At 40.9% G+C, this 16,933-nt stretch overlaps 1 protein-coding gene across 4 annotated transcripts in view; it reads left to right on the plus strand.

The window, feature by feature from the left end:
* Positions 1–14,360: 14,360 nt before the first annotated feature.
* LOC579055 (sorting nexin-30) overlaps positions 14,361–16,933 on the plus strand; it is a 36,659-nt gene continuing 34,086 nt past the window's right edge. For all 4 annotated transcript variants that reach the window (XR_004066168.1, XM_030996403.1, XM_030996402.1 and 1 more), the window contains exon 1: positions 14,361–14,521. Coding sequence is in view for 3 of the 4 variants with exons in the window: in XM_030996403.1 (XP_030852263.1) it covers positions 14,393–14,521 (129 nt within the window). In the remaining variant the exon portion in view is untranslated. The remainder of the gene's footprint in view (positions 14,522–16,933) is intronic.

Here is a 16,933-nt window from a genome sequence, read left to right on the forward strand (position 1 = left end):
TGAAATTCAATAATTATATATCACTACCCAATTTAGAAAACATTACATTGGACAACAAATGCACTGCATACTGTCTTTAAAGTACAGTTCTTCACAGGAGAGAACAACATCTACAATTCAGGAAGTTATTATTTGATTATTTGCTCAGGCTTGGTTTTTTCTATGTTCATTGTTAACCAAATGTAAGACATGACATGGTAGATCTCTTTCTGGTTCTTTTCAACCCTGTAAATACATCTTGTTCACCCAATACTCTCTGAATATGAAAAAAAAAAACCAAGGTGGTTCGCGAACCACAGGTCTCGCCTGATTTTGCGATCAATAAAACAAGGAATATGACCTTTTGACCCCTTGATAACCTTTGACATCATCATCTCTCTCTCTCTCTCTCTCTTGGTTGATCCCTCCACTTTCTTTGAAGATTTCTTGGGTGATTTCATCGTCTTACACTATAGTACAGTTACACTACAAAAAAATCCACATGTGGGACTAGTCTACATCTATCTACTATCTGTGAGACGTATGATAAAACGTTTTTTTATTTTAAATTTTTCATTTACATACCTGCAATGGATCAGGAAGCGTTGTTTGCGTAATGTCTTCCATGGCAGATTATGACATAAATCAACCATTAATGAAATATAACGTCAAGAATGCGAGAATAACCTGGCAAGTTCAGATCAGGCGCGCTGTTCATGAAGTACTAGTCTTTGCTGCAGCCCGGTTTTACTCACTTATCGTGAAAATGACGGAACTACAGTGTAAAACGTAAAGTCGCCCCCCCCCCCCCCCGGGGGGCCCTCACTCCCTCACCTCCCCTCTGTTTCTTCCCCTCTCTCTCTCTCTCTTTTTAAAATCTCTCTTTCTCCTCCCCTCCCTCCCCTCTATCCCTCCCCGCTTCTTCCCTCCCTCTCTCCCTATCTCTACTCACCCCTCTCCCTATCTCCCTCTCTCTCTCCGCCCCGTCCCTTCATTCTTTTTTTCTCTAACCCACATCCTCCCTCGATCCCGCACTCCCCCTCTCTCTCTCTCTCTCTTTCTCCTCCTCCTTTTACTCTCTTTTCTCTCTACTCCATCTCTCCTTATCTCCTTCAGTTTCCTATATCTCACTTACCAATCAGGAACCCAGTAAGTTCACCCATTGAGAGGACACTGGTATCATTTTGGGGCACCAGTCTTACAAGGTGGATGAAATACAAATTAAGGACATCGATCAGGGCGAGGTTGTGGGATGGGATCCAATCTTCTTTTTTCCGATTTATAAATATCCTCCCCTTTCATTTTCCCCCTCTTTAAGCACAAGATGGGATGGGGGATCTGGTGAAAGGAAGACGGAAAAAATAATTCTGTACGTCAGTCGCCAGAAGATGATTTTAGCTACAACATAATGAAACAAAAGGACATATCACAATAGTATTTAGATTTATTTACATTTCTTTTATTTCAATGAGCATGCTAGTATCTCTCAACATATACACAAGCTACATTTAACCTTTATGACGAAATCGAATGATTAAACATCTACGTAATTCATGATGATACTAACAGCAATATAATATGTGTGTGTAGGAGGGGAATATGCTAGGGAATGCAATTATACATCGGCCGGGCGTAGGAGTTCTAAAATGATTGGGGAGAAAAGATGACATACATAGGCATCATGATATGTGAGATGCAAGGATAGCAAAAAGATGATACGTGAAAAGAGAAAGAGAGAGCGAGAGAGAGGGAGAGAGAGAGATCGAGAGGGAAGGAGGGAGGGAGGGGTGAGGAAGAAGAAGAAGAAGAAGAAGAAGAAGAAGAAGAAGAAGAAGAAAAAGAAGAAGGAGAAGAAGAAGAAGAACAAGAAGAAGAAGAAGAAGGAGAAGAAGAAGAAGAAGAAGAAGAAGGAGAAGAAGAAGAAGAAGAAGAAAAAGAAGAAGGAGAAGAAGAAGAAGAAGAAGAAGGAGAAGAAGAAGAAGAAGAAGAAGAAGAAGGAGAAGAAGAAGAAGAAGAAGAAGAAGAAGAAGGAGAAGAAGAAGAAGAAGAAGAAGAAGAAGAAGAAAAAGAAGAAGGAGAAGAAGAAGAAGAAGAAGAAGAAGAAGAAGAAAAAGAAGAAGGAGAAGAAGAAGAAGAAGAAGAAGAAGGAGAAGAAGAAGGAGAAGAAGAAGAAGAAGAAGAAGAAGAAGGAGAAGGAGAAGAAGAAGAAGAAGAAGAAGAAGAAGGAGAAGAAGAAGAAGAAGAAGAAGGAGAAGAAGAAGAAGAAGAAGAAGAAGAAGAAGAAAAAAAAAGAAGAAGAACTAGTAATAATGTTTTTTTTTTGTGGCGGATCCATTTAGGCGGGTCACAGAGGGTAACACGTGCCCCAGCCAAACCAATTCTGGCGTACATATTTATCGAGAGTATTATAGAATATAAAAATGTGTCCCCTTGTTTTATTGCTTGTCATTTTTCAGACTTTTACCCCATTTCCCCTGTTAAAGATTTCTACCATCCACATTTTTAGGAATCATAATTTATAAGGAAACGCTTCGTTTTTCGCTTGGAAATCCACGCTACCACTCTCAAGAGTATGACTTTGACTTTTAATCTTTTCCCCTAGTTGATGTTTACAAGGTATCTTACCATCTATGTCTTGGTCCGACTGTTTCATGGCATATACCTGGCTTCATTCCATAGATGGAGGTTCAGATAGTACATTTTGGTTACAATATCATTTATGACTTTGCTAAAAATACCCCCCCCCCACCAAAAACTAAACTAGTTAATAAAATAAAAACTTGAATGATGGATTGCAAAGTAAACGTTACGAAATAGCTACACAAAGGTATATAATAGGAACGCATATGAGCCAGAGAAATCAGATAATTGATCTCAGAAATTTGTTATTTCCCAATGACGAAAATTTGAAAAAACCTCGACCTGAAAATACCGTGGTACAGTTTTTACAGAGCTATCTCGATTTCCATCTCTGAGTTTTGCTTGAAGGTATTATGCAGTCAAGCGAATAAGCCGTGTATTATGCGTTGTAATTGAGCTTTTTGTATCCATCTCTATTGTCCGTTCCTGTACCTAATGAATGAGGAACCAGGTGACGAATCAAAATAGGGGGCGTCGATTTCTGGTCAAGATTTGGGGGGTGTTCGTCTATGCTAAATACGTCCAATTTCTTCAAGGAAAAGTCATTTTCTAATGAAAAAGGAGCAGGGCAAACCGTGTCATAAGGGAGAGGGAGCGCCATTCGAGAGTGGTGGTGATGCAGATTTTTCTTCTGCCCCCCCCCCCGAACGTGTTTGCTCTTTTACGCCACTGCCTCTGTTAGGTGAGCCCCCTGGAATGTTTGCCCCCCTCACCCCCCAATCCCAAACTGCTTCCGGCGCGCCTGACATGACTTGTTAACATTTTGCATTCCAGCAACGCTCTTTGTAGGAAATGTATAGGTTGAAGCCAGGGGCGTAAATCCGTACCGAGGGGTGGGGGGGGGGGGGGGGGTGATCGGCGATAGCCATCACATACTAGCACGAGCACACGCGCGCCCACACTAATAATTTACGCAAGCGCGCGCGATCGCGCACGCACAAACACACAACACACACACACACACACACAACACACACACTCACACTCACATACTTATTATCGAACATTACTTCCTTACCTGGTATCAAAGGCAACTTGAAAGTAACACGTAGGTGTATTATACATAGATTAGTTTTGAAAACTAGCATTAATGGCAAACTAGCTAGGAAATGGAGTTAATATTTCTAAGGCTCAATGGAGGGGGTGCTAGGCTAGATAGAGAGGGTGCTAGGCTGGATGTAGTGCAAGTTTAAATGAAATCATTCTAGGAGATAGATGGAGCTAATATCTCTAAGGCTCAATGGAGGGGGTGCTAGGCAAGTTTAAATGAAATCATGCTAGGAGATATTATGGAGTTAATAATTAATGAGCGAGAACACTAACTGAAGTTCTTCAAAATGAAACATACTAGGTATGGGGCTTGTGTGATCATCACACCATTGTTTAGAACAAGATTGTTTGGAACCAGCAACCTTGAAAACTTGGCCAGTATGACGTGACATTTCGGTACTTTATAATACATTATATCTGATATATTGGTAAAGAGTAAAGATTGTGAAAACTTTATGTAAAAAAAGGTAACATTAAAAAATATGCAAGTAGTCAGGAAATCCCTTACACGATCTAGGAGTAAAGATTGTGATAATTCTCTCGCGCTCTAACTCGCCACCTCCCCCCCTCTCTCTCTCTCTCTCTCATTTAATTTTTCACGTCTAGTGACATTCCTAAACATAAGCCTGCTATATAACGAAAACTTGATATTAAAGAAGTAGGAGCAGATGTGCCAAAATAACCAAACATCATAATTCGACATGATCGGTATCAGAAGCTCCGAGAGAGATGAAATGAGACGGAGCCTACACTATATGAGATTGGAGGTGGCTTGTGTTCCAAGTATGGTACATTGCTATGCGCATTACATTGATCTACAGAAACGTATACAATGATCGAGGTGCATGCCGGGAAGGCGTATGAAAGATGACGTAATGGTATCGAAATATAAGAAAGGAAAACAAGTTCAGTTCAAGACAGTTCAAAATAATGCTGGGAAATGGAAATTAAAATGATACCGTTTTAAAAACCAGTTAGATATGGTTTTTGGACAAGAAGCATGAGATAATTCATTGCTCGGCAATCTGGACTGTATTTGAAACAGAGCATCCAATATTCCTGATATTTAATAGTATACTGTCAATAAAAAAATATAACTAAAAAAAATAATAATAATGGACCTCTTTACCAAAGGCTGTGTGTCTTTGTCGAGCACAAAATGATTCTGCTCGGGTATGCAGGCCAGTTGTTATCCCATATTGGGCTTGAATATATAGACTTGAATTGAAAGACCCTTTGTTTCACTTCGCGAAGTTTGGGCGCTTTTTTTATGAGGAATAAAACCTTGCCCATCATTGAATTCATGTTGTAAAGTTGTTTACAGACTGGAAAAGGATAGCATGGGAGTGTACAAATTGAATAAATGGATGTAAGTAGTACTGCAAATGTAAAAAACTTGTTTAACCTGGCAATAAGGGACTCTTGACTGTAGTTTAAAAATTGGACATGGCTTTGGGGCTAACGCTACCGGCCACCGGCTACGCTGACGACCGCCAGCTAGCTGACGACCGCCAGCTAGCTGACGACCGCCAGCTAGCTGACGACCGCCAGCTAGCTGACGACCGCCAGCTAGCTGACGCTAGCTGACGACCGCCAGCTAGCTGACGACCGCCAGCTAGCTGACGACCCCCCCCCCCAAAAAAAAGACCCCCCAAAAAAGACCCCCCCCCAAAAAAAAGACCCCCACCAAAAAAAAAGACCCCCCCTCTAAAAAAAAAGACCCCCCCCCAAAAAAAAGACCCCTCAGCTGCTTCCCCTCACCATAGGCCATTTTTCAAGTTTTTTTTGAGGAATCCATTGACATATTGTGATTTGGAACCCTTTCCCATACATCAACAACACCAACAATAATTAATTTATTACACCAAACTTTGAGGGAGATGAAAATGGGTTCCAACATCAGTTTTTCTTTTTCAAAGATTTATTTTTAAAAAAAAGCACTAGCTGAGAGTCGAACCCGATACCTTACACTTGCCAGGCGTTTGCCTATCCACTAGACTAATGTGTCACACTGGTCATGTCTATGTATTTTTTCATATTGATACTTATATTGTTGTAGATGTAGCAAAAGACGTATTCTAACTTATTCAGAGAGTCGCTTGTTAAAGAAAGAATATCAAATGTTATTTTCTCCTTTGTTGAGGAGGTGGGGGGGGGTGTCCCCTTAAAAAAAAAGGAGATGGACACGTCAATGTCATGGGGTAAATAAAAAAAATAAAAAAAATAACATGAGGTAGAAAGAAGAAGCTGGGAGTCGAACCCGAGTACATACATACATTGCGTTGTGAAGCGATCAGTCTTATCCACAAGACCACTTTGCCTCACTGCTACTAACTGGTTCGCTTCTTGGTCTTATAGCACTTTCTGCATGTTAACGACTTTAATATGTTGATTTACTGATTTAACGATTTCGGGATGCATAATTATTCATATTTTTGCAGTCCGATGTTGTCAAGATTGCCCGTAAATGTTTTCTTTTAGTTACTGATATTTCTGATATAATAGTGAGGTTTTATGTTATTTTCATTTATTTTGCAAACTGCTGACTTAAACTTAAAGTGATATGACAATAGGCCACTGCCCTGACATAGCATAATGAACAGAACACGGATCTATTCCTTTTAGGATATGCTACGAATTCTATAAAAGGGCACCAATGAATAGGGAAGCTTGGCTATTCGATTCCGTGTTCAATAGCTTGCACCTGCAATGTTTGAATAGTTACGTAACACATTATTCAGCTCTTTCTGACATGGCATCAATTAATGAATTGAAAAAAAAACCCGACCCTCCCTTCATTGACGGAATATTTTTGTCTATTGCGAGGATTACATGAGAGGTAATAATAGCATTCCTGACGTAATGGTATCGAAATATAAGAAAGGAAAACAAGTTCAGTTCAAGACAGTTCAAAATAATGCTGGGAAATGGAAATTAAAATGATACCGTTTTAAAAACCAGTTAGATATGGTTTTTGGACAAGAAGCATGAGATAATTCATTGCTCGGCAATCTGGACTGTATTTGAAACAGAGCATCCAATATTCCTGATATTTAATAGTATACTGTCAATAAAAAAATATAACTAAAACAAATAATAATAATGGACCTCTTTACCAAAGGCTGTGTGTCTTTGTCGAGCACAAAATGATTCTGCTCGGGTATGCAGGCCAGTTGTTATCCCATATTGGGCTTGAATATATAGACTTGAATTGAAAGACCCTTTGTTTCACTTCGCGAAGTTTGGGCGCTTTTTTTATGAGGAATAAAACCTTGCCCATCATTGAATTCATGTTGTAAAGTTGTTTACAGACTGGAAAAGGATAGCATGGGAGTGTACAAATTGAATAAATGGATGTAAGTAGTACTGCAAATGTAAAAAACTTGTTTAACCTGGCAATAAGGGACTCTTGACTGTAGTTTAAAAATTGGACATGGCTTTGGGGCTAACGCTACCGGCCACCGGCTACGCTGACGACCGCCAGCTAGCTGACGACCGCCAGCTAGCTGACGACCCCCCCCCCAAAAAAAAAGACCCCCCAAAAAAGACCCCCCCAAAAAAAGACCCCCACCAAAAAAAAAGACCCCCCTCTAAAAAAAAAGACCCCCCCCCAAAAAAAAGACCCCTCAGCTGCTTCCCCTCACCATAGGCCATTTTTCAAGTTTTTTTTGAGGAATCCATTGACATATTGTGATTTGGAACCCTTTCCCATACATCAACAACACCAACAATAATTAATTTATTACACCAAACTTTGAGGGAGATGAAAATGGGTTCCAACATCAGTTTTTCTTTTTCAAAGATTTATTTTTAAAAAAAAGCACTAGCTGAGAGTCGAACCCGATACCTTACACTTGCCAGGCGTTTGCCTATCCACTAGACTAATGTGTCACACTGGTCATGTCTATGTATTTTTTCATATTGATACTTATATTGTTGTAGATGTAGCAAAAGACGTATTCTAACTTATTCAGAGAGTCGCTTGTTAAAGAAAGAATATCAAATGTTATTTTCTCCTTTGTTGAGGAGGTGGGGGGGGGGGGGGTGTCCCCTTAAAAAAAAGGAGATGGACACGTCAATGTCATGGGGTAAATAAAAAAAATAAAAAAAATAACATGAGGTAGAAAGAAGAAGCTGGGAGTCGAACCCGAGTACATACATACATTGCGTTGTGAAGCGATCAGTCTTATCCACAAGACCACTTTGCCTCACTGCTACTAACTGGTTCGCTTCTTGGTCTTATAGCACTTTCTGCATGTTAACGACTTTAATATGTTGATTTACTGATTTAACGATTTCGGGATGCATAATTATTCATATTTTTGCAGTCCGATGTTGTCAAGATTGCCCGTAAATGTTTTCTTTTAGTTACTGATATTTCTGATATAATAGTGAGGTTTTATGTTATTTTCATTTATTTTGCAAACTGCTGACTTAAACTTAAAGTGATATGACAATAGGCCACTGCCCTGACATAGCATAATGAACAGAACACGGATCTATTCCTTTTAGGATATGCTACGAATTCTATAAAAGGGCACCAATGAATAGGGAAGCTTGGCTATTCGATTCCGTGTTCAATAGCTTGCACCTGCAATGTTTGAATAGTTACGTAACACATTATTCAGCTCTTTCTGACATGGCATCAATTAATGAATTGAAAAAAAAACCCGACCCTCCCTTCATTGACGGAATATTTTTGTCTATTGCGAGGATTACATGAGAGGTAATAATAGCATTCCTGACGTAATGGTATCGAAATATAAGAAAGGAAAACAAGTTCAGTTCAAGACAGTTCAAAATAATGCTGGGAAATGGAAATTAAAATGATACCGTTTTAAAAACCAGTTAGATATGGTTTTTGGACAAGAAGCATGAGATAATTCATTGCTCGGCAATCTGGACTGTATTTGAAACAGAGCATCCAATATTCCTGATATTTAATAGTATACTGTCAATAAAAAAATATAACTAAAACAAATAATAATAATGGACCTCTTTACCAAAGGCTGTGTGTCTTTGTCGAGCACAAAATGATTCTGCTCGGGTATGCAGGCCAGTTGTTATCCCATATTGGGCTTGAATATATAGACTTGAATTGAAAGACCCTTTGTTTCACTTCGCGAAGTTTGGGCGCTTTTTTTATGAGGAATAAAACCTTGCCCATCATTGAATTCATGTTGTAAAGTTGTTTACAGACTGGAAAAGGATAGCCCGCCAGCAAGCTGACCCCCTCCAAAGACCCCCCAAAGGGGCTCCCTAACAGTTTTTTTCCTACACTGCTCCCCCTCACCATAGGCCCCCTTTTTTAATCTTTTTTGAGGAATCCATTGACATATTGTGCTTTGGAACCTTTTCCCATACATCAATAACACCAACAATAATTATTTTATCACACCAAAATTGGAAAAAATGATTAACTTTTAATATCTGGCTTTTTGGCTTTAAAATAAAATACACTAAAAAAAAATTGTAACTGATCTCCCCTACCTTTCTTCTTCCTCTTTTTCGCCCCATTCCCTTCCCTTACTTCTTTCACCCTCTCTCATTTAAGTTTGGTGAGGGAGGCAGGGGCCTTTTGCCCCCTCCCCTCGATCCACACGATGTTGGTGGGATTAATCGCAACTGATCTCTGCTTCTTTTCACCCTTTTCTTTTCTTCTACCTCTTTTGTGTTCCATTTTAGCTCTCCTCTTTCCCTTTCCCTTCTTTCTCTCTTTTTTGTTGGCTGGAAGGGGGGGGGGGGGGCAAAGGCAAAGGCCTTACTCCGCGATCCACATCTTGTTTGCTGGAAAATTGCTACTGATATCCTTTCTTTTCTTTTCTTCTTTTGTTTCTTTCCCTTTCCTTCCTTCTCTCTTGTTTTGCGGGGGGGGGGGGGGAGGCAACAGCATGGGCGGCAAGGCCCTTTTTGGTCCCCCCGATCTCCTTCTTTTTCCCTTTTTCATTTTTTCTTCCTTTCCTCCTCTCTCTTTTTTCACTTCTTTTCCTTCTTTCTCTCTCTCTCTCTCTATCTCTCTTTTTGTTTGCTGAGGGGCCAGGGGAGGGCAGGCGAAGGCCTTTCGCCCCCGATCCACACTGCGTTGTTGGAAAAATTCACAATTGATCTCCCGTAACTTTCTTTTCTTTCCCTTTCCCTTCCCTTCCTTTCTCTCTCTGTTAAGTTTGCTGTAGAAGGGGGAGGCAAGGGCCATTTGCCGCCCCCGATCCCCAACTTGTTGGCGGGAAAACTGCAACTGATATCCCCCCTTTTTTCTTTCCTTCCCTTTATCTCCTCTTTTCCCTTTTTTCTTTCCCTTCTCTTCCTTCTATCTTTCTTTTTGCTGGGGGGGGGGGGGGCAACAGCCTGGGAGGCAAAGCCCTTTCGCCCCCCCCCCCGATCTCCTTCTTTCTCCTTTTCTTTTCTTCTTCCTTTCCCTTTGTCTCTTCTTAACCTTTCCTTTTTTAAAATTTCCTTCTTTCTCTCTCTCTCTTGCTGAAAGGGGGGTGGCGATGGCCTTTCGCCCCGATCTCCTTCTTTTCCCCCTTTTCTTTTCTTCTTCCTCTTCTTACTTTCCCTTACTCTCCGCTTTACCTTCTCTTTCTCTCTCTCTTTCTCTTAAGTTTTGGTTGGCGGTTGGGGGGGGGGGGGGGGGTCAAGGCCCTCTCGCCCCCCCCCCGCCCCCCTGGATCCACGCCGGGAAGACCTGTAGTCAGGCGCGGATCCAGGATTTCCTAGGGGAGGGGGCCCAATTTTTTTTTTTTTTTTTGCTCCCGAAAATTTGAAAATCGCGCCTGCCGAAAAGTCGCTCAGTAGGGGGGGGGGGGGGATATGAGAGTATATCCCTGTTTGTTTTGACTATGTATACGTGTGGACTAGAGTACGGACATTCGGTGCGGCAGGCGGACAATTGGTGCGAGACCTCTTCCGCACAGGTTGTCCGTCAGACATTTGAGGCGCGCACAGAATGTCCGACACGGACATTCTGCGCGGATAAAATCCGCACCGATCGTCCGCTCTCGATCGATCTCTAATAGTCGGACGATCGGTGCGGGTTACATTCTATGCGGTCACACCAGTCTGGAGTAAACTGGTATATCACCCTTTTGCGGCGGTCGTCAGCAGTGGAGCCAGACATAGTCTTACTCTTAGTGACTCAGTAGAAATATACCAGGATTTGAGACTAGCTGCTCATCATAGCAGTCTCGATCGGACAGGACACACACACACACACGCACAAACACGCGCGAACACACACACACACACACACACACACTCAAACGAACTCAGTTTCCCCCTCTCGCGCGAAGCGCGGAAGCCTTGACGTTTCCTTTAATTATTAGAGAAAGCAGACGATTGGGTGTACTGTTCTCGACTCTTGATTCTCGTCTGAATTCAGTTTCCCATTCCCGCGCGAAGCGCGAAAAGCTTAGACGTTTCATTTAATTATTATAATATAGACAGAAGACGATTCGTTGCACCGTTTTCGACTCTTAATAAGCCCTATTTATCTGAATTCAGTTTCCCTCTCTCGCGCGAAGCGCGGAAGCCTTGACGTTTCCTTAAATTATTAGAGAAAGCAGACGATTGGGTGTACTGTTCTCGTCTGAATTCAGTTTCCCCTTCCCGCGCGAAGCGCAGAAGTTTTGACGTTTCATTAAATTATTAGAGAAAGCAGACGATTCGCTGTACTGTTTTCGACTCTTAATAAGCCCTATTTATCTTAATTTAGTTTCCCCCTCTCGCGCGAAGCGCGGAAGCCTTGACGTTTCCTTAAATTATTAGAGAAAGCAGACGATTGGGTGTACTGTTCTCGACTCTTAATTCTCTTCTGAATTCAGTTTCCCCTCCCCGCGCGAAAAGCTTGGATGTTTGATTTAAATATTATAGAAAGAAGACGATTCGTTGCACCATTTTCGACTCTTATTAAGCCCTATTTATCTGAATTCAATTCAATTCATTCAATATAAACAACAAATTAATTCATTCATAGACCTACACAAACATCACATGCATTGCAGCCCTTAAATATCATCCCCTCGTCCCTTAATTTTTAGGTGTGAACAAATGACAACCACCGAGTAGGACTTGGGCAATGCTACAGTTACCGTATTATTTATCACTCTCAATCAGATGCGCTCACAGTTTTCACACCTCTTTCTGGAATTCATATAATGATACATGTACTGTGTTTATTATTTAAATCTAATGAATTCTTTAATTTCCTCAGCCAAATCCTTTCTCAAAAATAAAAATAATAAGAATGTGTACAGGCTTACCTTGAAATAACTGAAGAGACAAACGGCCACTGTAAGTCTTGAACACGCCAGGTCTGGAACTTCAGTCTTCATCTACCCCCCCCCCCCACACACACACACTCCGGGGTCGGAGGGACCGCATGCGCGTTCCTAAAATCTCCAGGAAAGGGGTATTTTTTCGCGCGACAAAATCCGGCCCGAGAATTGTAAAAAAAAGGGGGTGTATTTGACTTTTCACCCGGAGATTTCTTTAAAAAGGGGGTGGGTTTTTTCTCTCTCTCTTTGGACTCCTGAGAAATGTAAAAAGGGGTTTATAAAATATCTTGAATATCATAAAAAAATTGATCGAATCCCGGGATCAAATTCCTGAAACTCCTGCTAGCTTTGAAAGCTCATTCAGGATTATTCATTTTGAAAAGTAAAAACATTGCCCCCAGCCCCCAGTCCCCCTCGATCGACTAGAGCTTACCTGAAATTAGGGGGGGGGGTGGTACATTTAGCAGTGTTCCGGATTTTTTTTTTTTTTTTTTTTTTTTTTTGGGGGGGGGGGGGTCTTCAAGGCAGGAAAAGCCAGCGAAAAGCGAAAGGGGGATTCAGAAATGTTGGCAGTCCTGAGATGGGGGGGGGGGGGTGCTTTCAAAGAGAGGGAACGTGCATACGCGTACCCTAAATAACACTGAGTGGGGGGAGCCGGGCATCTACTGTACATGATTGCACTTTAAGTCTAGGCTATAATAATACCTCAGGGGCGGATCTAGCTTTTTGCTAAGGGGGGGGGGTTTGACCAAAATAATGACGATGCAGAGCATCGTCCACGAGCCGCGTAGCGGCGAGCCGATTTTTTTTGGGGTGTTTATTTGAACCCCGTAAGTGATGTTTTCCTGGCATCTATTAACACAATGGAGACCATAAAAAGCAGTGCATGATAACGTCTTTTTAAATCAAGTAACAGCTTAATACACAGTTATATCCAGCCTTTTTATCATGTGTTTGGTTAAGTTACCAGATGAGTTGAATATCTTCTCACAATATTTGCACTTGAAAGGGTTTCTCTCCAGCGTGCGTTCTTTTTTTTTTTTTTTTTTCTTTCTTTCTTTTTTTGTTTTTTTTTTTTTTTTTGGGGCCGCCCAAGGGGGGGGTTTGAACCCCCTAAACCCCCCCCCCGTAGATCCGCGCCTGTACCTTGCAAAATAACGAAAAATTATTCTGAATTTAATGAAGTGCTTGTTCGCGCACGTCGCGCAACTACTCTTAATGATCGTGACATACTGTATACGTGTAGGCTATACAGTTATACATACATTAAAAAACCCCACTAATTTCTCATGCATTATGCTGAAAGTGAAACCATCCCATTTTTTTTCTTCTTCTTCTTCTTTTTTTTTTCTCTCTTTTTTTTTGTAATCTCAGGGGGGGGGGGGGGGATGATTGTACAGGTCATCCCCCCTACTTCAAACCAGGGGGGGGGGGGATGCGCAGCCCCCCTCCCCCGGGATTTACGCCCCTGGTTGAAGCTTTCCATCTAAGATATATATATATATATATATATATATATATATATATATATATATATATATATATATTTCCTTCACACATGCAGGCAGGTCAAAGTTTGATCATTTATATTCGCACCCTTTCTGTTTTCCGCAATGGGGCTATAGACAGCGTTAACTAAACATTTTGACAATCTTTTAGACACTTTTGTAGATCCTGAAAATGTAAGGAGCACTATTTTTTTCTTTCATCCAAATTCGTGAGAAGATATTTCAGCGCTTGCGCCAGTGGGAGGGGCCCATCTTCTTTTTTTATTTAAAAATGGTTAAATTTACCTGTTTTGAGGGCCAGAGGAGGTGGCCAGGGGGCCCGGGCCCCCCTAGATCCGCCACTGGTATTGCAACTTGATACTTGATGAGGTAATCCCTGAAGCAGCTTTTTCAAGCTATACTGGGATGGGATGTGTTGTGATTGACAGCAGGTGAAGGTGCAGACACTGCCCTTGAGATGATTCTTTGAAAATTCTTGCAATCCAATTCTCTCCTCTCTTTCCCTTTCTCCTCTATTTTTCATCTAATTCCACTAACGTTTCTCTTCTCATAGTCCTCCTTTGCGTGTGTATGTGTGTGTGTATGGGGGGGGGGGGGGTGTCCACTTATGCAACCAACTTTAGTGATTTGACGTCACATATTTTTTATTAAATATAATGAGCTGCCCCACCCCCACGCGTGCAGGTAAACAACAAATAAATGATCTAGCAGACGACACCGCCTTGGTCTGTTTATTTGCGCAAGCTTGATTCATATGATCTAAAAATATAACTTGGTTTTATTTTATATTCAGTATTTAAAAAATATGATTTCAACACAATGAAATATTTAATAGAGCAAAACAGAAAATAAAATAGGTTAAAAAGTTTAATTATATATTAAAACATGAAAATCACGCCATCAAATTTTCACTCTGTAAAACGGCTACGACATCTTTCCAACATGGCAGATATTTTAGAAACACCCACCAGTGTTATCGCCGTAGAGAATCATGAGAATGGGGAGGAAAACGGGAAAGATGTTCACCCTCTAGCTGCTGCAATGGATGATGAAGAGGAGGAGATTATATCGGTATGTCAATTATTGTTTAATGTTTACCCATCTCTGTACTGTTCTTTGTCTGATAACCAGTATTATGCTGACAATATGACTAAGTTAGTCTCTAATATGAATCTCTCACATCGCATTCATTCCTAACACGTATTAACAGTAACATAAACAATACACGTCTGAAGCTTCTGAAGGCGGTTACATACCTGATGACATGTACACTTACGAATACGAGTAACTTACGAATTTCGTACGCATTAGCCATTGGCATTGCATTACGGTGCACTGCAATGATAAGTGATACTGATAGGGATACCGTCTACTGTCCGTTATGTCAGTTTTATTAATAATAGGGTGTCTCAATAATTTTTCAATTTTATTTTGGGGTGGTTCGTTTATCATCATTATGGTTGGATAATTGAAAAAATCAACCAGGCAACTCGTAAGAACACATCAAATTTGAAGACACTGATGTTTCTAAATTCGGTGCTAGATCTAGACCTATTTCATAATCATATCCATACTTTGACCTGTAACTAGGGTGTCTGATCACGCACCCGATGTTGTGTGCTAAAATTCTTCCCATAGTCATTACACGCATCCCTATGCAGTCTACGTGCATTGCGCGACCATGCAAAAAAAGTCAATTTTTTTTTTTCAATTCGAGATTCAAACCTTTATCTGTTGTGATCCTGAAGGTGAAAATCAATAAATGAGGTGTCATATGAAAGAGCAGGTAAATTCCAATATTTCCAATGGGGCGTAGCCCCCGAAATTCTAAAAATATCTTGGTCAAAACAGCAATTGAAACATTGTGTCCTGGCTAACTCTGAGGTTTGTCACTTTTGAGATATGACGCCCCGATCGATAAGTAGTCCCAGTCCTAAGGAACAATTCTATGTGCTTATTTTTTCGCTAGCCCCCAGGGATCACAACTGATAACAGTTTAAAAATACCCTTCTCGCTATTTGGTGGATCAGCTAATTAGGGGGCGTGCGCTCCGCTCAGTCCAAACCATGGTTACATCGCGTAACATCTCCGCGTACGAACGAAACCCCAAATTCAAGTATGGGTGGCCATTCGCGGCATAAAACCCGGAAGTGAATACACGTTATAGTCAATGGCAATATCGCGGAGACATCTCCGCGATATTGCCATTGACTATAACGTGCATTCACTTCCGGGTTTATTGTGCGACGAACGCCAACCATACTAGTCAATGGCACATGTCGCGGAGACAGCGTAGCTCAAGCTGCAAGTCGCGGATTGGCTTAGCAGCATGCGTACGATATGCATACGCTTGCATATCGCGCGATACAGCTGTTTGGCTAAATTTAGCAAAACAACATCACTCTGCGTGGACGTCTTTTTCGTCGATTTTGACCAAAATGATATGAATATACCAGCGTTTTGGAGGGGCTGTAACTTTTGATAGAAACATCGGTGAGACTTGAAATTTGAAATGTATTATTCTGATAACATTTTTTATTCAAATATCAAACAAAAATGGTGAAAAACGATCCCAAATTGAAAATTGAAAAATCATTCAGACACCCTACTGTAACTCTGGCGTGGAAAAAACATAGCAAAAATCAACCCAAATCTTCATCAATTGTTCAAATAATGGTCATGATTTTAAAAGTCGTTATGTTCTACCTAGCTGTTTCATGTCAATTTCTTTTTTGGAGTATTTTTTAAAAAGGAAGACTTATAATATAAACTTTCTAACAAGATTCACGGCAAACTGCTGCACAATACAATTGCATACCATATCTACTGCGGAGTGTGGGGCGCGCATGCATGCGTGAAGTTAGCGACCGTAATGAAGAATTACTCACATGAATTTTATAAGGATCTGAGATTACATTCGCTATCTTCAGTCGCACCCCACTGTTGGTATGCTATAAGGTATGGAATTGTATTGTGCAGCGGGCTGCCAATTTGATAATTAATTTAGGATAATGGTGATAAGTGTAAAAAGGCGCACAAGCAGGGAGTTAGTTAAATTAAGAGAATTCCAAGCACTTCTAGTATGGGATGTCTAAGAAGTTGGACTTATGGGGGCCGTTTCTCGAAACCGTCATAACTTCAAGATCAACGACATCTCGCCACTGTCACGCAACTTGTCAGCTAAGTGTTTCACGAAGCCGTCTTTGCCAAGATGAGCGACAACTTCTGCGACAAGCGAGTTGTCACTGCTCCGAACCTGTCATATCTTTTCAATTGCTGTAAAGCGCCATCACAAGTCAGTTTGTTGCCATTCCATGGGCCGCGAAATGGACGATTAGTTTCACTATCATTTTGAGAAAAATATAGACAAGTTCGGTACGTAATTCTCTGGGATGCGAAATGCAAATTTATGTACAAAAGTGAGAATACAAATTATACAGAAACTTTAAAAAGCTGAACATAAACATTAAATCACAAATCATT

The sequence above is a fragment of the Strongylocentrotus purpuratus genome, unplaced genomic scaffold, assembly GCF_000002235.5.
Source record: "Strongylocentrotus purpuratus isolate Spur 01 unplaced genomic scaffold, Spur_5.0 spur5_scaffold_3, whole genome shotgun sequence".
Taxonomy (NCBI): Eukaryota; Metazoa; Echinodermata; class Echinoidea; order Camarodonta; family Strongylocentrotidae; genus Strongylocentrotus; species Strongylocentrotus purpuratus.